The sequence below is a fragment of the Hippoglossus stenolepis genome, chromosome 1 (assembly GCF_022539355.2).
Source record: "Hippoglossus stenolepis isolate QCI-W04-F060 chromosome 1, HSTE1.2, whole genome shotgun sequence".
NCBI classification, from domain to species: domain Eukaryota; kingdom Metazoa; phylum Chordata; class Actinopteri; order Pleuronectiformes; family Pleuronectidae; genus Hippoglossus; species Hippoglossus stenolepis.
In genome coordinates, this window is record NC_061483.1 from 3,946,985 (window position 1) to 3,971,655 (window position 24,671).

Below are 24,671 nucleotides of genomic sequence, written 5' to 3' on the forward strand. Positions count from 1 at the left end.
GGTGCTATTTACCCGAGTCTAGTTATTTCCCCGCTAATTAACAACAGAACTGAGTGTTAATCAATCAGGAGGAAATTTCACCCCCCTTTTTTGTCTCAAATAACCCCACTTTCCATTTTTAGAATCTGGAGGCTTTTCCCGGGGTCTTTCCCGCCTCCTCCAAGCTAAACCTCAGCGAGTCATTTGTAATTCCTCCGCCCCGGGTCCGCTCGCTGCTGGGACGCCGGTGATCTCGCATGCCTGCCGGGGAGAGCGGAGCCGCCGAGAGACCCGCAGCAGCTTGTCTATTGCCCATAAAAACCAGTGGATGTGTGTGGCTGAATGACATGAGGGGGAAATGGGGCGTAAAATTAAAGAATCTTGCAGAAAGCGAGAACTGGAGAAGCACAGCAACCCCCTCACCCTCCCCCGCTCCCCCTCCCCACCTCCCCTGCAACGCACACATGCATGCACGCACACGCACGCACACACACGCATACACCGGTAGATTGTGAGCCGAAACTATAGAGCAGCCAGAGTCGGGACATGCTGCAGAAAAACGTTGCAGAATTGAGCATTTTTATTCCCGCAGCGGAGATGAGCGGCAGCAGCCTCCTGGTTCCCCGGGTTCTGTTGTTCTGTCTGTGCTGATCTGTCTCCTCCATGTTCCAGGATTCTTCAGACCAGAGAGACATGGCCAAACAACCGGCCCCCGGCTACATCCCGGCGCAGCAGCCCGACGGAGCTGCGGGACTTACAACAAACAAACCGGACAACACTGCTGCGTGCGCGCCGCCCTCCCCGCACCATCACCCGGCGCCTCAGCCTCCGAGCAACGAGAACAAAACTTTTTGTCCCACGGAAAATAAACCGGGAGACGCGGACAGCAATAAAGCGTATGGGACGTTTAAAAACACCCCGCCGGCCGTGCCCGGATCCGTGGCCGTCAACTCGGCCTTCAGGGAGGATTCCGCCGGTTCGGCCCGCGGGGGGTCCGCCCAGTGCGGCGACCCGCTGCGGGCCACCGCGGAGCAGAACAACACCGTGGGCAACTGGACGGCTATGAGCCAGACCACCATCATCCTGGGGACAGATGGGAACACGTCTGTTCAGCCCGGCGCCGTGGCGGGGGTAAGTCAGCCATAACCGAACCGGGGAGCTGCTGGCGTGGGAGCGGTGCGCGTGTTTTGTACGAGTGTCGCTGATAAGAAAGCATGAATGAATGAGAGGCTGGTGCGCGCCCCCGGGAGCTCCTCCACCGCCATGCAGAGGTTCAGGCTGATGTGTGACGAGGTGACGGAGGATAATCCCGCGTGTGATGTTGATCTGTGACGTGTGGCGCTTCAGGTTTCCACCGTGGATCTGTGCGTAAAATGTTGAACGTGTGGAGCTTCGATTTACTGCGTAAAAAACAGCGATCATTACGAGGCCATAACGTAAATCAATCATATCGGGATGTGTAGAAAGAAGCTGCTGCTGTTTAATGTGGAAATACTGCGGCCTGGGATTCAATAATCCACGTTGTATCGAAGTTTCCACAAATCCACATGTCAGAGGTTTATTTCCCTTATACGCGCAAACTGTTAAATGAATAAACTAATCAATAACAAACAGATAGAACTGATGTGTACGCTCCACAGACTTGGTGCTGGTTCATGTGGTGTGGGGATGAGCAGGTTTTGGGGTGGACCCTGGTCTTTGTGGCGTCCCCGCGCTGCGCAGCCTCTTTGTCCTGATGCCTCTGCACCAATCTGATGCAGCCTCACAGCGAAACTTTCAAACCCGCTTGTGTCAGCGGAACATCTGGGAGAAGAAGAACCGAGGCGTCGTTTGGACGAAGCGATGAATGATCTGATCAGAACGAATCAAATCTATTTGCGCTTTTTTTTTTTTTAAGACGCAGCCTCAAGAAATGTCTCATTATTTATTTTTTGCTTTATATCTTTTCGTTTATTTACATTTACAACATGAGCTGTGAGATGAGACAGGGCTGAGTCGCTTCCCTGCTCCCGGCGCACGCACATGGTTTCTGGCCCAGAAGCTCAGGTGTTCTCCGGCTGATGGGGAGCTGCACTCGGGATGCTGCACGAGACTGCGGATTGTGTGCAACTCCCACGAGGGCACCCCCCTCACACACACACACACACACACACACACACACACTCACACACACACACACACCCACACACACACACACATCCAACACACACACACACATTCCCATGCATAGTGCTGTGTATTTATCTGAAGTCTTTTCTTTTTTTGTGAGTCCACTCAGATCCTGCGGTGCAGCTGAAATTACGCATTTATCTGTTGTTTTCCACTTTTAATATATTATTATTATTTATTATTGAGCCACTGGCAAGAAGTTTTTATTCATGTATAATCTTCGCATGTGATGAATCTGTCTGTGACATTAACGGAGCTGTAAAGATTCAGGCTTGTCAATGAAAATCTGCTGCTGTTTAAAAAAAAAAGGAAAAAAAAGAAAAAGTGTTTATTAACCTGAATTATCCTGAAGGAGAAATCCAGTAATAATTAATGAGCCGCATAACTGCAGCTAAAAACTCCCTCTTCTCATGTGTTCCTGTTTGGGAGCTTTTTGTTGGTGGCTGTTGACTGAAGGATTATTTTTTATTGGCCTGTTATTTCTACGATGATCGAGTTTTGAGTTTCTTGTCATGAAACTTTTTGGTTTCAGTTTTTTTGTTTTTTTCGGGTGTATGAATGGATGTTCTTCTCCCTCCACCTCATTCAGGCTGTCGATGGTGAAGAGGAGGATGATGAAGGTGGAGATGAGAATAAGGCCAGAGGAAACTGGACCAATAAAATGGATTTTATTCTGTCCATGGTTGGGTATGCGGTGGGACTGGGGAACGTGTGGAGGTTCCCTTACCTTGCCTTTCAAAACGGTGGAGGTAAGAAAAAACAAAACAAAAAGTAAAATAATACAAATAATAATAATAAAGAAAAGAAAGAAAGAAAAAATACTTTTAAAATCCCATTAAATTCAGGATTTAAATGACTTTTTATTGTTGTTTTCCATTCATCCCCATGGGCCTTTGACCAGGCAAAAAAATTAAATACTAACAATATGATTACACTCTAGAAATGAGATTATTTTAATAAAAAAAAATTAAAGAAGGCAAAGAAAAAAATCTCTATAAAAAGATGTATTATTATTAGTATTATTATTTTGTATTATTATGATGATGTCAGCCATTTACAGATAACTGAGTATTTCTGCCCATTAATCAGTGTAATGGTCCGTACTGTCAGCAGATGGGACGTGTGCAGGCTACATGCATGTTTTTTTATTTGTATTTAATTCATCTCACAGTCAGTATTAGACCTGTCCCTGTAGTCTGACTCCCCTCTCCCTGCAGGAGCCTTTCTCATCCCCTACCTGACAATGTTGGGCATCGCCGGGATCCCAATCTTTCTACTGGAGGTGTCCCTGGGCCAGTTTGCCAGCCAGGGCCCCGTGTCCGTGTGGAAGTGCGTCCCGGCCCTACAAGGTAAACTGCCACAGCATAAAAAACAAAAATAATAAAAAAAACACTTTCTTATATATTTTATAAATCTTCTTTCTCACGAGTTCTCTACTTTTTCCTTAAGAGTAATTTATATATTTCGTCTCATTTATTTATTTTAGGTTGCGGGATTGCCATGTTGATAATATCTGTCTTGATAGCCATATACTATAATATTATAATGTGCTGGACACTGTACTACCTGTTCGCTTCGTTGAAGGGCTCACTGCCATGGGCTCACTGTAGGAATGAGTGGAACACGGTGGATTGTAAGGACAAAGACATGCTACTGTTAGGTGAGACACACACACACACTCACACTCACACACACACACACACAGACACACGCACACACACTCCTCTCCTCACAATGCGCAATGCGTCAGCGGAGGTGTCCTGCAGTATAATGAATCCTGACCTGTGATCTCTGCGCGGTTTCCTCTCCAACACTTTGCAGTTCCCCCCAAAAAACACATCCACCCCCCTGCTCCATGTTAATGATGTGGACCTGTCACATGTCATCAAGGCCCCAGTGCCACAGATCATACAGAGAAACAAACATTTGATATATATATATTTTGGGGGGATCCTTGTTTTTTGGCAGATTGCAGCAGCGTTTTTAAAAAAAAATTTTATCCTTTAAATCTGCAGGGGACACGTGAAACCCTGTGAAATTACCATAATGAGCTCAAATCCTGTTTTTATCGAGAGGGAAATACTCGGGAGTTGTTTCAGTGTCGATCTGCGTCGAGTAAATATCGAAATTTCCGCTCATTTAACGTCAAATTTGCCAGAAACGTTTCTGTGAATTCAGCATAAAAACTGCTTGCTTGACAAATTTACTGTACAGAGCTGCTGCAGTGCTGCGGTGAGCCCGAGACTGACCCCTGCAGGCGGCCACACGAACTGCACCTCTGTTGATAATCCACATGTTTTGCAGATGTAGTGAAAATTCTATTCGATTCTATTCTACTTAATCCCAAAGGTAACACTCCAAGATTACAGTATCATAATATATAATGGAGTATAGTGAATAAAACAATATATAAATCTATTCTTTTCCATTCTATTCTATTAAGATAAAAGATAAGACTTTATTAATCCCAAAGGAGGATTTCCTTTGTGCCAGCTTGCTCCAGTATCACAGTACAACAGTATATAATGAAGTAGAGTGACTTAAACAATAAAGTATTTAGTGTAAACATATTAGTGAGAGTAAAGAAGAAAGTATAAAGTGTATTATAAGTCAAATAGAAAATATACTGTGTATACGCAGTAATGCAGAACTAGTGTCGAATAGAAATAACTAGAAATGCAAATAAAGAAGTAAGTTAAGTAATAATAATAAACTTAAGTGGAAGTAAGTTGTAATGATAATATGGAATATGTCACATTCTACTCTATTCTCTTCCTGAATCACTTTGTATTTCGATGCACAGGCCCAATAAATATATATTTTGTGCATCATGTAATATTGCAATTATATTAAAAAAATAACTTTATCTTTGTGGTAATTTAGTTTGCTTGTTTTGAGGCATTGTCTTACGAGTTTTACATGTTTTTTCCGCCTTGTTCAGCTGCAGAAACATCTGTCTTGCATTATTGTTTATGTTTAATTGTCAGTGTTTTGTCTTAAATGTAGAACTGACATTAATTCACTGCATCTTCTATGTATTCAAAGCACAGTTCAACAAATGTTCAACACACAAAACACATTTTACCTGATTTGTGCAGTTAAAAGCAAAACCAGCTCTGAAAGGAGGCAGAGCATCATTTTTGCTTTTGCACATCTGGCTGTGCAAGAACAAAAAGAAAAAGCCTGAGTGTAATAAAACTGTGCAGGTTCCCTCTGCACTCTCGGATGCAGCAGCCTCCCGTCACTCCTCATTTCTACAAACCACATCCATCTGTTCACTTTACTCTGGGAGTGAAAAGCTGAGTGGACGTTAAACCGAGTCCCACAGCTGCACGGCCCTGTCGCTCGCTCCCTGGCTGACGTGTGTTGCTTTCTGATTGGAACAGACTCGTGCATCCTGCGGGACAGAAACATCTCGTCCATCAAGAACTCCTCCTTCTGTCTGTCCGCAAACACTGTGGGAAACCTGACCAAGCTGCTAAACATGACAGTGGACGGCAACAAGACCGATGTCAGCCCCAGTGAGGAGTACTTCAAGTGAGTGAGGCCTCGGGCTGATGGAGCAGCAGCAGGAGTCGGAAGGAGAATTTAAAAAGTGGATCTTTGCAGTTTGGTTTCACAGATTCAATGAGTTAATGTTAAATCTGATATAATTACCTCTCTGACAGATTGTTTGGCTCTGTAGCTCCGTCAAAACAATGTCAACTGGCTGTGGCAAAGGTTTTGGTATAATTTTATTATCTAGATAATAGGATTTACTGTTTTAAATGTTCATGGCTGCTATTGGAGTTTCACAGATTCAGTCTTTGGTCCAGAAAAGAGCCAAAACATCTTTGACTTTAATACACACACACACACACACACACACACACACACACACACACACACACACACACACACACACACACACACACACACACACACACACAAAGTCCCCCAGAACCAAAGTTTTCAACTGTTTCATTAAATCTTCTTTTCTGGAAATTAGTGTAAAAGTTTTGCTGTTAAGTTCAGGTGAAAAGGACAAATACAACAACTCCTTTACAAAAACAAACATGCAACCTGTTTATGTAACATAGTACAAATAAGTTTTTTATTTAACGACAGAATCTCTGCAGTAGATTCAAGAAAAATTTGAAAACAAATTCCGGAAGTGCGATCACATTTAAATCATTTTACAAAGTGTGTGATTCAATAATACACATAAATGCTTTCCTCAAAACTTCATGTTTTTTTCCTGTGTATTGTGTGAGTAGTTCTGAGTCTGAGTTTTGCCGTTTGACGCCTGCAGGTACAATGTGTTGCACATCTCTAAAGGGATTGAATTCCCAGGAGACATTCGCTGGCCTCTGGCAGGATGTCTCTGCCTGGCCTGGCTCATCGTCTACGCCTCTTTAGCCAAAGGAATCAAGTCATCGGGGAAGGTAACGAAACACAACAACTCGGCAAACACAACAACTCGGCAAACACAACAACTCGGCAAACACAACAACTCAAACATGAGCCTCTGATCTGGAAACTGATTTCCCATTAGCATCCCCCCCCCCTCTGTGATCAAAGTGCCACCTAGTGATGAAGCATGAGAAGCTCTGCTCCTCAGTGAGGGAACAACTCATGTTTCAATCAAACTCACAGACACTTCAAGATGATGGAGGTTTCCTGATTCAGATTCAAGTTAAACGAACAAATGAAATCTTAAATGTTCTTGTTTATATGAAACCAGTGGGGGAAAAAAAACGTTAAGTCTTCAACTATTCAACCTTTTTATTTGAAATAGTTCAAACTTATTTGGATACGTATCTGAGAGCAATAAAAACTGTTGACATTCATTCTGAAAAATGATTTTAGAGGATTTAGATCATTAATGTTTTCACTGTAAAAACCTAAATTCTCATTATAACAAAGATAAAACAACTTATAGTCAGAGTGTAAATGAAAATGAAGTGAAAACAGATGATTCTTACATTTTAATGTCACATATAACTAAATGTTATATGTGACATTTTGGAGATTCTCATGTTAACTGAAGTCAAGATGCAGAAAGTTTCTTCTTCGTGGAAGTGAATCCATCCAGGAGGAAGACGTTATTCTGGTGTCATGCTGCCCTCTGCTGGCTGTAGTGATGACGTGCAGCCCACCTGAGACAAACTGACCCTCAGGTCTCAGTGGTTATGTTGAATATGTTCATCAGACAGGAAGAGATGATTATTATGAGAGTGACACTGGAATATTTGGGTATTTATTGTAGTTAATAAATTCAGCTAAAATAATTCAGATGGACCCTGCAACTAATACACTGCCTAAGAAATGTTATATTTAATATATATGACGTAGAAATGGTGAATCATTGGTAGAAGTAGAATTATCCTCTACAATAAACACAAAAATTAGATATTTCTGAATGAAAATATTCCTTTTTCTGTGTCACCCCCTGATTCCTCATGTTCCTCTTCAGTTCACTTGTTAGACATCATCTTATTTTGCATCCTCTCTCTCTCTAACGTCCCTCTCTCTCGTCCCCTCTCTGCTCAGGTGGTTTATTTCACCGCCACGTTTCCCTACGTGGTGCTGGTCATCCTGCTCATCAGAGGAGTGACCCTCCCCGGTGCGGGCGACGGCATCCTCTACTTCATCACCCCCAAGTGGGAGAAACTGATGGATGCCAAGGTGACGTGACGTTTGTTCATATTTCCCAAACGCCACAGAGGTTTTCTGCTGTTGTTTCCTGCTCGTTACCTGCAGCTCTCTCCCTCCTCTTCCTCCTCTCCCTCCTCTTCCTCCTCTCTCAGGTGTGGAAGGACGCCGCCACTCAGATCTTCTTCTCCCTGTCGGCCGCCTGGGGAGGCCTCATCACTCTCTCCTCCTACAACAAGTTCCACAACAACTGCTACAGGTAAACACACAGCAGGTGAAACAGGCTTCTGGTTCAAATCGTCACTGCAGACACACGACGATGAATCTGTGAGTAATAAACGTTGCTCTTCACGGCCGGCAGCTCAGTGTTTCTTTATTTCCTCTCACCGATGTTACAGCCGCATTTTACACCAGATTTAACACTGGGACACGAAAAGATTTCCATTTTGAAACAGTGATTTATTACTGTTTTCAGATTTGAAAGACTTTTATTATTTTTGTTGATGTATTATCTGATATTCTCTGATTTGAGACCAACTCATAACCTATGAATATATATTTGGATTATCACATTACAGAGTAGTATAATATTTAAAGTAAACAGTAATTTGTTTATTATAAATTCTGGAGTTTATGCTCATGTTGTAAGTGTCATTACTTCTTTGTTGATTTATCGTTTAACCTCCGGCCTTATTGTCAAATCAGATCAGACGACAGTATTGATTTTCTCTTGTGAATACACACAACTCAAGTGTATTTTCTATAAGCACGCGATTAGAACATTGTTTCAGGACGTGGAAGCTTGAACAAAAACAAAAAGTCCTCTCTCACTTCATATTTATTTATAGGAATGTAGGCCAAGATAAAAAAACAATAAAAAAAATAACCTCAAAAGAGCAGCAGGATATTAATAGAAAGACACAAGTTCTCACCAATAACAACAACAGCAGCCTTACGTGAACATACAATAAAACAAAATAATATTATAAAACACTATTAAGAGCCTTTTATTTACTGTAAAGTTTTTATTCTCAACCTCAAAGGGAACTGTCAGATCCCTTATCTGTGTTCAAATGAGGCCGAGACGTCCTGGATCAAAGGAATAATATAAACAAAGCCTCAGCGGATATTTGCTCATTCATCATCGTCTCCTGTCTTTCTTTCTTTCCACCTGCAGGGACACCATCATTGTGACGTGCACGAACAGTGCCACCAGTATATTTGCCGGGTTTGTCATCTTCTCGGTCATTGGTTTCATGGCGCATGAGTTGAAGGTGCCGATAGAGAAGGTGGCGGATGAAGGTGAGATACCAAACCTGCAGTCGACAGCTGCAGCAGCGAGAGGCCGGAGAGAGTTTCATCCTATTTACCCGGAGACAATGTGTGTGCATTTTATATCTAGGCCTGTATTTAAATGTGTGTGTGTGTGTGTGTGTGTGTGTGTGTGTGTGTGTGTGTTCCAGGTCCAGGCATAGCGTTCGTGGTGTATCCAGAGGCTCTGACCAGACTTCCCCTGTCTCCGTTTTGGGCGATCATCTTCTTCCTCATGCTGCTGACTCTTGGCCTGGATACCATGGTAACCGCCGCTTGTGCCAGGTTTCAGAACTGTAACGGCGCCCAGAGGAGCACACGGGCCCGACTGTCCCCTTCGGTTCAATCAGGCTGCACACGATCACACACACACTCCTGGAAATCAGATCCAGGACTTATTCACTGGGAAACTGGTGAAAACGTCCAAAAACAGCTCTGACAATTTATGGGATCTGCTCAAAGATGGTTCGGGTTAGCTAGTTGGTTCTTTACTGACCCACACCTGTTATCCATCCAGTAGTTTTTGATGTAGTGCTGTTAGTTGCTGATATGATGCTGCGGTTGTTCGGTGCAGGAAGTGCTCAGAGGGTTTATCAGGACGGTTCTGCTGACAGCAGCTGGAGGAAGTGAGGATAATGAGGCTGAGACAAACTTCAATATAATATAAAATAAAACCAAAACAAAAGACGCCAACAGAGGCTCAAATATACTCAACCATAATAACCATATGTTCATACTGGAGGATGTCAGGAGCTCCATGGATTAGTTTGTGTTTGTTTAAAGTGTTGAACTCGTAGTTCAGAGTAAACTGACCTCACACAGATTGTTAACGTCTGTTTGAACTTCTCAAAACATCTGTAAAGAGTTTTCAGACGTTGTTTCCCTCAAAGTAAAGTAGATGAAGTTTGTCGGTGACACTCAGCTGCGTTTAAATTCTCCACACATCGACCCAATTAACATAACAACTCGTTCGGACCACCGACTGGGAAAAGTGATTTCAGCTCAAGTGTTGAACTCCCCAGGCCCTCGAGCAGAGGGGGGGGGGGCCGAGTGACACCGAGTAACACTGAGGTCACCGTAAAGTTTCAGAACAACAACACAGGAAGTTTCTCTAAGTTCAAGTACACTGAAATAGTATCTGAGTATAATAATATATACTTTATTTATAGATCACTTTTCAAAATCTAAGTTGCAAAGCAGCAAAATAAAACAGACAGGTCATAAAATCACGAGCACAGCGGAATTAAGGAATAAAGGAATCACAAATATTATTATTATTATTTTATTCACTTTTAAGGCTGTAATCCATATTTTTATACGAACCAATTCCCCTGAGCTCTTGGAGGGATTTAAGTGTAGAGAAACCAAAGTGGAGATACATTTCTTTTATATTTTTATGCAAACATAATCCTCAATGAGAGATATTTCTCTGTTTGCTGGAAATACACATAAGAAATAAGCTGTTTTCCATCGTGACCTAAAGTCAGTATTTTATTTCCAGCTTGTTCTGTGGCCCTCGAGCAGCTGATGCAGCTTTCAAGTGGCTCCTCTTGAGTCCAGCCCACGCACAGAGTCACAAATCTCACCCGGTGACAGTCGCTCTCACCGACTCAGTCCTGATGTGACTTCACTGATGCTGTAAGAGTCGAGAGCTCAAACGATTCTGTACGAGACGCCAACTCCTGCAGGTCCTCGGGGCCCCTGCAGCCGATCAGGGGCCACGGCGGTGCATTAAGACACAAGTCAACAGCTGCAGTAAATGATGATGTTACTCCGACTTGGCAGCGGCGGCTCCGAGGAGCCAGTCGGTGGCCTTTGTCGTGGAAAGCAGCTCGGCAGTAATAAGCTTGGGATGCTGACGGGAAATTTGTTTTGGGAGCTCAGGAGGAGGTGGAGGAGCAGAGAAGTGGCAGATTGTGTGTGTGTGTGTGTGTTGTGTGTGTGTGTGTGGGTTGAGGGGGGGTCAGTGGGTTTCTGCTGCACACACACACACACACACACACACACACACACACACATGCACACACGTTCACCAGCCTCAATCTGCCTGTTTACATGTTCGTCCTCTGTCCTCTGGGCTCTGAGCCCCTTTCACCGTCATGTTACATCAGTTGGTCTCCAGACAGACTCCTCCTCCTCTCATCCTGATCTAAAAGTCTTAACACTAATTTGTTTTAAAATCTTATCTCGCTCGGCGTCAGAATAACTTTCTCCATTTGTTCCTGGAAACAAAAGTTGAGGGAAACAGCCAATCAGGATCTGCTGTGACAGGTCATAGCATTTAACATAGTCGTTTCATGTGGAGTTGTTTGATAAACCTAAATCTAGAGGACTTTAATGGTATTCTACTACTTTTTCAATGTGATTAAACAGAAAATGATTGACTTTTCCCTCCTTTACTCTCACCTTTCTTCCCTCCCGTCTACTCGTTCTTCACCTCTTCCCTCCTGTTCATCTCCGTCCCAGTTTGCCACCATCGAGACCATCGTCACCTCCGTGTCGGACGAGTTCCCCAAAACCCTGAGGAAAAACAAACCGCTGTTCACCCTGATCTGCTGCGCCTGCTTCTTCGTCCTGGGATTCCCGATGATCACAGAGGTACGTCATGGATCCACTCTGGGTGGGAAGATGAAGCAGGGAGGAAGATGAAGCAGGGAGGAAGATGAAGCAGTGATGAAGATGAAGCAGTGATGAAGATGAAGCAGTGACACACTTCTCTTACTAACGTTTGTGTGTGTGTGATTGTGGCAGAGCGGGATGTACATGCTGCAGCTGGTGGACACGTTCGCAGCCTCCTACTCTCTGGTCATCATCGCTATCTTCGAGCTGGTGGGGATTTCCTACCTCTATGGTGAGTTCATGTTAGTTCCACATCCCACAGAAGGAAACAGAGCAACGAGGCCTAGTCACAGTTTGGTTCCTGCAGGAGAGGGAAAAGTCACGAGGCCACAAGATCAACACTGAGCAGCTTTTTTTTGCTTTAAAATAGCAGCTTCATTAAAACCAATTTTCTCCTATGTGAGAAGTGTGGAAGTGACTGAGAGTCACAGCTTCGACTGTGAGAATCAGCTCCAGCAAGTCGAAGAGTGGAGCTGAACTGTGGATCAGTCAAAAAGACTCAGAGGTTATTAAAAACCAGAGTTTATCTCCAATATTCAGCAGGAAACTTATAAATAATTTGAAAATATAAAGAAGATTTTCAACCGTCTCTTACCTTTGGTTACTCGCAGCATCATGATGAGCGTTTACTTTCTTTTGCCTGTAACCGCATCCGACCGGGGACAGTGGAAATCAGTCAGAGTTGATGGTTGCTGAAAGGAACATGATATAATATCTATGTAATAATAACTATTTGTATAGCACTTATCTAAACAAGGTTACAAAGTGCTTCACAGAGATTCATGGCAAAAGGAAGAATGAAGTCAAATTAAAGGTGTTCAATTCAATTTTAAGAGCTTAAATCATAACATAATTAGGTCAAGACCTTAAAATGTGTAGAGAAAGCAACAGTTCCCACAACGAGCAGCACTTTGCTGTGGAGAGAAAGAACTCCTCAGTAACTGGAAGAAACCTCTGGAACCAGACTCACTTTTTGTTTTGCAGTTACAGCCTCTCGCCAGTAGTCGGTGCTGCTGCACCCCCCTCCGCACACCTCACTACCCGTGTAGTTACAGGATGTGTCTGCCTTTCATTTCCCTTCTCACACTTTATCCGTCTCCTACTTTAACATTTATAGTTTACATTCTGTATAGTCTTTATACAAACAAGAACATTTTTTGAATCTTGTTTATTTTCTGAATTATTTTTATTGAAATGTAAAATAAACATATTATTCAGCTTTGCTGCTCTTGACATTTATTATTAATTATCTTAATAGAAATATTCATCTGACATCCATGAAGTTTGAATGCAGTTCAATTGGTGTGGGACCTTGATGAGGTGTAACTTTTCATAACATTATAAATATACAGTTGCACAAATATGATGGTAACATGTAAAGATAATTAATTTGCTCGTTAAACCACTTACAGCACTTTTGTACAGATCAGTCACTTCCCACAATCACTTAAAGGGATAGTTCACTGAAAAACGAAACTTCACTCATTATCCACTCACCACTGTGCCGATGGGGGGGTGGGTGAAGTGTTTGAGTCCACAAAACACTGCTGGAGTTTCAGGGGTAAACAGAGTTGCAGCCAAATCCCAAACTATTGAAGTAAATGGTGACGTCAGACGTAACAAAACAACAGAAAAACATAACATGATGAGTAGATGATGAGGGAATTATCGTTTTTCAGTGAACTATCCCTTTAACTGTGTGTAAGAGCAGCTTCATCCAGGAGTCGTCCTCTGTGGTGAAGGTGTTTTCCCGTCTCCGAGCACTGGGTGTCTCTGTTGTAACGTCCCTCTCTCTCTCTCTCTCACGCCCAGCAGAGAGCTCAGGTGTTGAGTGTCAGGAGGCTGTTACCATGGGGGGCCGGGCGGGCGGCTCTGCCTCGCTTTGTCACAGCATCCGTGCCGGTGACATATTGAAATGATTTTGTGACTCTGCCTCTTCATGTCACTCACTGTTATCCGTCAATAAAGGCAGAGGAATGAAGCCATCTGCTCCCTCGCCTCCTCTCAGGGACGACAGAGACTGATACTCTCTCTCTGGCCTTCTCTCTCTCTCTCTCTCTCTCTCTCTCTCTCTCTCTCTCTCTCTCACACTCACACACTCATATGGATGTATTGAGTTTCCTCACCCTCCCTCTTTTTGTTTTTTAAAGGACCTTATTAAACCCAGGTCACTCTCTGTGCCTCCTCTCTCTCCTCGACTTCCTCCCTCTGCCTCACCTTTGATTTCAGTCCTCTGTCTTCTGTCTGTTTTTCTTCGCAGGTCTGCAGAGGTTCTGCGAGGACATTGAAATGATGATTGGTTTCCAGCCAAACCGATTCTGGAGAGTCTGCTGGGCCTTTGTGACTCCAACCATCCTGACGGTGTGTTTGTTTTTGCCCATCTCATGCACACACACAACACACGCACACACACACACACATGGACACGTGCGGCTTCCATTTTCACTGTCGCCTTTCAAGTCCATTGATTCGCCAGTGGAAAGGAACAGGGGGAAGAAATTGCTCCTGTTTTCACCCGAATAGAAAATTATATTTCTTTCCTTCCAATTCCCGTCGTGTCATCAAGTCTCAAGTTGTTTTTCACAACAGTCGCTGCCAAATCGTCCTCGTGTCGTCGGTTCGGCTGCTGCGAACACATGCACCCATTTCCCCAGAGAGAGAGAATAGTGTTTATCTGTAAAAACGACCACTTCTCTGTCCCCTGCTGAGACGCCGGAGCTGTGAAATCCACTGCACCTTGTTTAGCAGCGTGTCGGCGTCGGAGGCCCTGGCAGACATTAATGTTGGTAATTGTAATGGAATCCACTGTAGCTCCAGAAGCAGAGGTGACACTGACAAATGGAGAATCCTGCTGCTCTCCAGGGACGTCAGATTTCCTCATTCAGAGCTCATTGATGCACGACGCCGGGCTAATCTATTTCTGTCTGCCTCCCTTTTTTTTCTGTTTGTTTTCCCTTTTCTTCCTCTTATATTCTCGGTCCTTCTCAAACAGATTTGCTGCAAAAGTGGGAATGTATTTTCGGCTCGGCACCTTTTTAGTGCCTTTGTTGAGCGCGTGGTGAAGAAAAGGAGAGAGTCTCATTTTCTTCTTCAGCAGCTTGAGCCACGTGTGCTGAGATCAGTGCAGCGAATATGGAATAATTACAATGCAGCAGCACTGGGCTGCAGCATTATTTCACTGGCATTTGTATTCACACTGGTGAGGGTTTGCATCTGAAGGGGAAACGGAAATCGCAAAAAAGAAATCCTCGTCAAGTATTTTATTTATTTTATCGTTAAAAATCAGTTTTGGATGATTCTCCAAATGAGGGATTGTGGATTTTCCTTTCAAGACTCGTATTAAACTCCCCAGTTGCAGAGCGAGTAAGTTTTAGACAGTACAGAAATAATAACCCTCCAGTACTTCATAAAAAGTTCTGCGATGAAGTGCCAAAAACACCCAAGGTTTTGTTTTTCTCATACCTGTGGGAATAAAAACTTGGCACATGTACATGTACTTGTTGTGTAAGGTGCGTGAAGCTGCAACTTGCAGACTTTTGAAACAAAAAAAATCAATCTGCAAAGTGAAATAAAGTTGGCTTCCTGAACGCGAGGTCATCTGATTCTCTGCAGCTTCACTGTGACCTTCTGACACAAAACCTACAAGATGTTCTTTGTTTGAAGAAACTTCCAGAAGAGGCTGCACATGTTTTTAGTCTGTACAGTTGCACTGTGGATACAGAGATGTAGCTTTCTTTAGCTGTGCACGTGTTTCACACATCACAAGTCGTTGTGTTAACGTGCACGAGGACCCTGTTTACTCCAAACTGCAGCGAGACACAAATCCTGCAGGTGATAAATTAGCTTTCTATGAAAAATTGGAATATATTTCAAAATATATTAATACCTTTGGTGCAAAGCAGCAAAATCACAGCCCTTTATACCTGTGGCCACTGAGGAGAAGCTGCAGTGACTTGCTCAAGGACACTGCGGCAGTAGGCATCTCCTTTTAAAGTCCATTTCTTTTCATCCCCTGGCCTGTGCAGGGCATCCTGGTGCTGAGTCTGTACCAGTGGAAGGGGATGACGTATGAGGAATACACCTACCCCACCTGGTCCATGGTCATGGGCTGGCTCATGGTGATCTGCTCCGTCATCTGGATCCCCATCATGTTTTTCATCAAGATGTACCTCGCCCCCGGCACCTTCTCCGAGGTAATAACTGAGCCGCAGCCGTGACGAGATGCTTTTTGTTTTTTGTCTCCGTAAACACACACACACACACACACAGACACACACACACACAGACACACACGCACTCACACGCTATCAGAGAAATCAATAGCCTCGTCCCTCGCTCATTAGCAGGGAGAGGCCGGCTGCTGGGTGAGGACTCATTTGGACATTTGTCTGCGAGTCTGACGGCTCTGTTTTAAATAGCCTACTCAGATTAATGGGTGATGAAGATCGTGGCTTTGTGTCTCAGTCACCGACCGTCCTCCTACTTTGCTCTTTCATTGATGCTCTCGTGCTCGATGTGATAAATGCATAATTACCACAGTGTTGACTTTTAAATGCAGGAAGGATTTTACGGCGTCCACCTTGATTGAGTACAAGTGGAGGGAGTAGAGCAATAACTTCCGCTGCTTTCTTCAATAGAGGCTTTTTTATTGATTTTTTGGAAAAAGGCATCAAATTAGTCTTGACCTCATCTCAGGGTCAGCGGAGTCGACGTTGCACATTATGAGGAACGAGCTTGACAGTAAAAGAAAGAGTGGACCACGAACCGTGAGTGAAATACAAGCAGGGAAATCAACAAGACGTACCTGCAAGTTTTATATAAAGGGTAAATTATTGCAGTTAAGCACCAAGAGTGTAGAAAACCAAACCGTCCAGCAAACAGGAGGAGGGTGAGTTCTTCCAATTTTAGGCTCTGATGCCTCCCAGTGGTGATTTGGAAAAAGGCACTGCAGCAGAAAACAGTGCACGCCACTAAAAACGAAGGTTTAAAGCAACGTGATGGAACTTTTTAACCTTAAATTATCAGTTTTAGTGACTGTGACTTCCTCTCTCATTCCCTGGAGAGTAAAGCTGAACTGTAGATCAGTTAAAAAGACTCAGACGTGTTTAAAAACCAGAGTTTATCTCCAATATTCAGTGAGCGGGACGACGCAGTCTTCACGTGGAGGGACTTTTGTGTCTTAACGTAAAAAACCACTTCATCGCTCGGAGCCCAACAGAGTTATTCCCCATGTGTGGCTGCAGGGGGCGCTGTTGCTCAGTGACAGCTACATAGTGTTGCTTTAGCGCTCAAATACAAAATGAGTTTCTCTGGTTAAAGGTTTAAAGTATTTTTAACCTTTGATTACATCCAGCATCTGGAGCACAACACACATTTTATTCCACTTTAAGAACATGTTACACCGTAACAGGCAGAAACTTGGGTTTGGAGCAATTCGAGAAATCAGAGATAACGTTTTAGACATACTATTCTAACTATTACCACTATAACACTGGTATTAGATGGTCTTCTACCATGATGTGTGGCTGCAGGGGGCGCTGTCGCTCAGTATACATTAGACAGTGTTCCTTTAACACCCATGATACTGTTGGAATCTGCTGTGGTTGTGTAAACGCGCCGCGTGTTGCCTCTCCTCTTGCAGCGCCTGAAGCTGGTCTGCTCCCCGCAGCCGGACTGGGGTCCGTTCCTGATGAAGCACCGTGGAGAACGCTACAAGAACATGACCGACCCTCTGGGAACCAACTCCCTGGGCCTCAAACTGCCCCCAAAGGACTTCCAGCTCGGCACCTACCAGTAGCAGCCGCTCCGCCGGCACCACAACCCACCACTTCCAACTTCTCCTCCTCCTCCTCCTCCTCCTCCCTCTTCCTCTCTCTCTCTTTTCCCCATCCGTACATCACCCTCTGCTTCCTGTCCTCCTCCCTCAGACGTGGCAGTGGAGACAGGCTCCTTTTTCCTCCTCTTCCTCTTCTCCTTCGTCACTGCCTCTCTTGGTTCAGAGAGGAGTGGCTGCCCAGGTGGAGTCTGCTCCTCCGCTGCTGCTTCCTACTCGATTAATGGGCGATCATTGCCTCCCACACATGACCACTGATTACTCCAGAGCCCGTCCCAGGGATCTTTATTCCAAGAGAAAAATTGTGTCATAAAACGGCACAGCTCAGACTGCACTTGCAATATTAGACTCACCATAGCTGCTCCCTATGGAGGTGTGTGTGTGTGTGTGTGTGTGTGTGCGTGTGTGTGTGTGCGTGTGTGTCTGTGTGTGTGATCGCCATCACATTTGTGTGTAGAGATAATGAATCATCTCGCTGAAAGCAGACGCAGGAAAAGCAAAAAGAGAATTGAGGGAGAGAGAAGCGGTTGAACGAGCTTGGCGTGGGATCTGTATTTTCTTCCATCTGTGTACAAAGTTCCATCACCAATACAAATAATATCAACTGCCTTGGAAATATAAAAAAACAAAAACAAAAACAAAACAAAAATAAAAAACCCAGCGTGCACTGTTATCACATTTTGTTAGCTTCCTGCGGCACCAAGGCTACAGATGTGTTCACGCTCGCTGCTGCTCAGTCGCTCTCGGTTTGTCAGAAAAAAATTACAACATCTGCAATCTGTGCCTCCTCCTGTGTCGCGGCTCGGGTCTATTTTTCCTCCCCGAAACCCGAGGGGAACCATTTTGCGACACCCCCCCCTCTCTTTCTCTACTTAGTGACTCCTGCTGTATTATCCTCGAATATAACGTTCCCTGACTAAATGTAGAATAGCTTTCCTTTAGTAGATGAGTGTGGCCCTTTAACCTCTTCAGTTATATACGTAAACATTCATATATATAATATATATATACACAGAATATATGATAACATATGTATTGCTTCCAGCAGAGGAGAGAGCTAGCAAGATAGATACTGAGAGAGTGTGTGTGTGTGTGTGTGTGTGTGTGCTTAACGTCTCTCTAACCCCCACGTTTCTCCTGCTCGCTGTGTTAATATCTTGTGCACCTCTCAGATACAAGCTCTCCTCAAGTAGTCAGTGTGTGCGTGTTGTTGCCTTCTCGCGATATTCGGAGCAGCTGCGTGTGCGTGCGAGTAGACGACGATTAGACTTAGAGAACGGCCGGCTCCTTCCCTGGAAGTGTACTTCGTCTCTTGTTGTTTGTGGTAGAGCTGCGGAGACCTCTCGTTGCCATTTCAGACTCTTTGCCTCTCGCTTCTCTGTGTGTCCTCGTGAGAAAAAAAGAAACAAAAAAATAATAAAACAGGGTCTCAGGTATATTTGATTCCAGTCCGACTACTCCTCCGGTAGTTGCAGGAATAATAAAGCATTCAGTGCATAGGAAACAGAGAGTATAGAGCCATCCTCACCCTATAACGTGTAAGGGGGAGTAGTGTGGTTTTAAGAAGATCAGAATCAAAGCGCTGCTTCCTGATCACCTCAGTGCGGCGTCACCTCGCTGTTTGCTTGCTGTTGCTTCAATGCACCTTGTAGTTATCACACAGGACGGACGAGTGACAGACTGTGTGCAGCGCTAAGTCGCATATCTTGCTTTTAAATATGTTTATTACATTATTAGAACCAAAACTAAAAAATCTAAATCAGAATGCCTGGAAATTTAAAGGTTTAATTGCATATATGCAGAAATTTAAAGGCTTTTTCATCAAATCTTCCGGTCGCCTTGCAGACATGTGATCCTACGTTGGTTCAGGCCGCTCTTTGTAGGGGTCACCACGGTGGATCCACATCTGGACGCCCCCCCTGACATGACCATCGTCTCTATCGAACTGGTTTGTGCTGGGTTCTCAGAGCCGGGGAGATCGATAGAACACATTTCCCTTTAAGTCGTGCTGTTGAGTCAAATAACTCTACGAGTGTGTGTCAGGCAACGTCCAGATGTGACACCACAGGAGCCTGGAGGAACTCAACCCTGAAGCAGCTCGGCCGAGGGTCCGACCGGCACACGCCACATGTCGGGCGTCCAGCTTTCACTTTGTGGGCGAAGCTTCGACCAGTCGGAGACGCATCTTCATGTTGACTAAAAGCTCCGATTGGCTTCAATATGCTTTTAACACTGCAGGTTTTTAATTGTTGAGCGTTTTAATGGCGGCTGCAGGTCTGGATGCAATAACATTTGAGTTTAAGGGTCTCTAAGCCATGTCCTTTCATAATCTAGACATGAGTCGTAGCACGGATGTGATTTTAGACGTCGTAGCGTTCGGAAAGAAAACATTAATCAATTAATGAGCACAAATGCCCTGTTATTAAATATCCTGCTTGCTCCACAGTGTCGCTTTTGTTAAGTCTTTAGCGCATTTAGCTCTATTCGCTCGAATATGATAATACTGTATGTCTGCGCGTGCTTGTGTGTGTGCGTGTGTGTGTGTGTGTGTGTGTGTGCGCGCGTGTCGTCTCTGTCTTAGTTTTACTGAACTCCACGTGTTCTGTCAGTCGGATGTTTGCATGGCCAGTCCCGGAGTAGATTGTGTGAAAGAAGCAGAGGAGATTTACAGGAGTTTTTCTTTTTTTCTCCAGGACGCCTCGGCCCCCGATGCTCCTCTCTGTGTTTTCACGTGGACACGAGGACCTTTGTCCACCGCTCGTGAGCTCGAGCCCGGTGAAACACAACTTTTAACACTGGCGAGCTCCGAAAAAGATTCAAATCCCTCGTGGGACGCTGTGGAACCTCAACTCTTTGTAGTGAGACTTGAATGATAAAATCCTTTGACACCCTGAGTTTAAATCTAACTATTTCCTTTAGGGATTATTTCCATTTCTACTGGGCTTCTCTGCTTTTGCTTTGAGGGGGAGAAAAAAAGAATTAGGGTTCAGTTAAAACCACACTGCTTCATAGAATATAACACTGACAAGCTTGCATGTGCAGTTTGTGTTGCCGTAACTCAATGTCCATGTATAGTAATCCTTGTCCTTTCTCTCTCGACAGTATAAGTCCGTGCATGTTTGCTTTAGGGAGCTTTTCGTTCGTCATAAAGTTAAGAAAACCCGAGCGTCGCTGTCGTCCTCCTCCTCATCACAGGAAAAGGAGGAAAAAAAATAAATAAAGAAGTAACTGTTCAATTCGCTTTGCCTGCAAGTCAACTTTGGGCAGTATAGGTAACCAAAGAGAGACTACTTTAAAACTAGGGGGTTTTAGTGAAAACAGAAAAAAAAAACTTTACAAGAAAAAAGGAATGTGTGATCTTCGTCTAGGAGGTTGAGATACTGCCATCCATGTCCCACGTAGTGTTCCTCGATGTTTCGCCAATACGTTACAAAACATCTTCAGGTGACCATTGGCCTTATAGATGTCCTCTGATGGTAGAATATTGTATGTATGTCAAGAATAACACCACAGAATAGCTAATCGTCTGTCTCATATAGTACCAGTATTCCTATTGTTCTGTCTGTTGTGTCTTTTTTGGCACTTTACTGTGTGACCTATGAATGCATAGGTTAAATTTCTAATTACTTGAGTAATGTCATATATTTCTGTGTGTTCTATGTGAGGTACTGCTGCCTATGGATATAGATATGTGCCTCTGACCGCCCATGCCATCCTTTGATTTGGAAATAGAGAGTAGATACTGTATATAACAAATATGTTTTAAAAATACGTGTGAGATTGAAAAAAAAAAACCAAGATATATATATCATATATGTGAAATGCATTTATTTTCAATGTCATCAATCTTTGAGGCCCTACCTCAGATTTTGTATTCATGTATAGAAATGCAATTGGATTATAGTATCTTTGCCAATAACAATATATCGCTATTATATCATGAAATGTATAACCTATGAATCAATAAATAAATGTTATTGTTTTCTTCGGTGTCACTTTCTGTGAACGCGGCACCGCCACAAACAACAGCGACAAGGGAAATTAGGTTAAGACAATACCCCCTGTGATCCAACCTGTCAGTCAACTCTCACATTCCCACGCTGAACGACTGAAGGCGTCGCGGCTGCGTGGAAGCTTTACACACTGTCTGTTGTTTGCTGGGTAATCGTGATCAAAGAGGGGGAGATTAGAGAGAGGCAGACGACGTGCACGCCGCTGCAGGCCCGTGTGTGTGGTTTGTTGGTACGTTACCGTGCGCCGCGCACAACACCACTCACTGTGGCAGGGCTTGCATTTTTCATGTCAAACCAATTTGCAATTTAAATGCGTCTGCATGTAGCACTCGGGCTGTAACATTATATCATACACAGCAGAAGCCCTTAACGACGCCGGGAAGCAAAGTGACTGTGGAGGTTTATTGAATTAAATGCCTCAATGGCATCGAGGCTTATTGATTTGTTGTGAAAAAGGCAGGAAACTATACTGGAAAATAACTGTTTGTAAGATTAATTCTACCATTTAAATTAAATGGTAGAATTCAATATTGTTATCACAGCAACATTAGGAGCAAATGCAACCGTAGCTTTTGTGCAAAGATGTAAATGATGTTTCAGCTTGAGCGAAACATCTGCATGACATCATCAGGACACAATGGATTGACAAGCTCATTGTCGCCATCTGTTGGCACCTGTACGGTACAACCACAGATTGTAAATAAAGACGTACGATGCTTCTCATCTTCCTCCTACTGTTCAAGAATGAAGCCCAATTATCCAGAATATGTTCGCTGCCATCTTACGCTCATCTGGAGCCAGAGTGTCGAGGTCCCGCCGAAATACACACTTGACCAATCGGAAGGCGGTGTCAGCTGTCAATCATAACGTGTCCCCCTGTTTTTACAGCATCGAATAACTAAAAATAATAAACACGTGAACAAACATCAGTTTGATAATACGGGAAAATGACAATTAATTTGATTTTGGAGGAGGTGGTAGAAGTGATGTTACGATCTTAGCGGCCTGACAGCACAACCTCTGAGATATTAAAGTGCTGCTTAGTGAAGCCACCTGGTCTGAGGTTCAGATAGAAACTTGCAGACTCTCATCCCACCATGACGCGTCCCTCTGTGTGAACCAGCAATCAAATCTCACAGGACTTTAAAAAACAAGTGTCCCACAGCGACGGCTCCTTTGTTTCTTCTTCACAGCTCATGAGCAGCATGAAAGCTCCATCAAATGAATCTCTGATGCTGGACTTTGACCAACATGAAGCTGCAAATCTTCAATGTTTACTTCATTATCCTCGGCTTTGGTCCTTTGTTTCAGAACCCCCCCCCCCGACAGGCACCTCACAGGAGCCCAGAGACTCCTCAGAGCAGGAAGAAAAACCCTCCCAATTAGAGAGGTGAATGTTGCACCTCTGCAGCCACACTGGATTTGTTCTTCGCCGACACTAAACACTTTCATTTCCCTGCGTCTGTATACGATCCATCTCATTATCTGTTGATAATTTGGTGGCTTTTTTGATTGATTACAGCTATTATAACTTCAAGGGAATTCTGGGTAGTGAGATGAATTCACGGAATTTACCCCCAAAGGGCCTCAAGCTGCAATTATTATCAACTGTCTGCTGAGACAAAGAACAATTAAAGTCTGGAGGATTTCTTTTTCGTTGCTATAAAGTAAAAAAAAAAAAGATATCACACAGATTTCTTTTATTGACACAGTTTGCTCAGATGAACGTGGGACTGAAAATCGTCAGATGGTAATTTGCAGTAAAACTATAACTTTGAGTCTCCAAGGAGATGAACAGACGACCTGCACAATTATTATAAACCAGAGGGGAAATCTCCTGTGTTTGTTGTGAGGTAGCATCATGAGACCTGAACGTTTCTTTGACTTAAAACCATCTGTACCGTCCGTCTCTTCACAAACCTGCTAATGTGCGATCAAAACCGTTTATCGCTCTGATCGTGGCAGCGTCGCTCGCTCGCTCGGCCCGACAGCCTGTTTGCTCAGGTTGAACTTTCCTGACTCAAAGAAAATCCTCCATGATTAATCTAATTAGCTGAAGGCAGCTAAAGACAGGAAGTGAGCCGACCTTAACGATCAAAAGAAAAACGTTAAAACACGATCACATGTTTTTAAATCACCCAACAATGTGACAATAGAATGCTGTCCACATTAATGTAATGACATGACATGAAATATAGGCTTACTGTCAAAACACATTATGATAAAGTAAAAAAGAATATTTGATTATCAAGACCTCACAATTACCTAAAACAGTGATTCAATTTTGGCATTCACCCTCGCATATTTACTGTTCCATCACATTATCTCTGCAGGAAAGATTATCTATTACCACCCCCACATAAACATCAGATATTTTACACCACAGGGCTTTGAAATGCTGCTAGAACATTATTTCTGTAACAGAAAGAATCGTTCTCACAGGATTTTAGAGTCAGGCTGCAGATGTTCTAGCCACAGGTCATGGATTGGAAACGAGCCGTCGTCCAAATTATGATTTAAAGCTTTTGTTTTATGAAGATGAGTCCAAACTGAGATGAACCCAATGGAACAAAACTGCACAAATGTTGCATTCAAGTACACGTGGGAAAATCCCCAGTGGACGCAGAAGTAGACGGAGTAGATTGAGGGAAAGTGGGTAGAAGAGGACTCTCACAAAATAACAAAATAACCCCTGGAATCCAGTAAACGACACAAACTGAACAGGGTAACAGCATCTGACAGGCAATTCTTCTTCTAATATCTGTGAATTGACACAGGGGATATTCAAGTTCAAACACTAGGGGGGTTATACACTGTCGGAGCCGGAGTACAAAACAAATGCAAATCAATTCACAACATTTACTTTCAGAAAGAGTCTTGGTCTCCACCTAGGTTTTTGTAGGTTTTTGACCATAAACAGATATTACTGTTGATGCTTCATTTTCTAAGTGTATCCTCACACTGCAGGGGAACAAATGAAATGAATGTGGTGAAGTTTGCATGAACGTTTACTGTCTTTGGCTCCACAGAAAAAGAGCAACAAAGGTAAAACAGTCAAACTGGAGAACTCAGAGTTCAATCACAGACAAATACAGGTCAACAACTTTGTTATT

The 24,671-nt window shown here is 43.6% G+C and overlaps 1 protein-coding gene across 2 annotated transcripts; it reads left to right on the forward strand.

Annotated features, from left to right (window-relative positions):
• The first annotated feature begins 642 nt into the window (after window positions 1-642).
• On the forward strand, window positions 643-21,397 carry slc6a5 (solute carrier family 6 member 5). Of its 2 annotated transcripts, XM_035152076.2 has the most exons (16): window positions 643-1,110; window positions 1,257-1,262; window positions 2,738-2,897; window positions 3,366-3,497; window positions 3,635-3,808; window positions 5,535-5,685; window positions 6,440-6,572; window positions 7,681-7,815; window positions 7,938-8,041; window positions 8,960-9,084; window positions 9,246-9,358; window positions 11,560-11,691; window positions 11,845-11,944; window positions 13,973-14,073; window positions 15,738-15,905; window positions 17,354-21,397. In XM_035152076.2, the coding sequence occupies exons 1-16, from the start codon at window positions 643-645 to the stop codon at window positions 17,507-17,509; spliced, it is 2,358 nt and encodes a 785-aa protein (XP_035007967.1). In that variant the 3' UTR covers window positions 17,510-21,397. The 2 variants fall into 2 exon arrangements, with proteins under 2 accessions (XP_035007967.1, XP_047195211.1); XM_047339255.1 differs by lacking the exon at window positions 1,257-1,262.
• The last annotated feature ends 3,274 nt before the right edge of the window (window positions 21,398-24,671 follow it).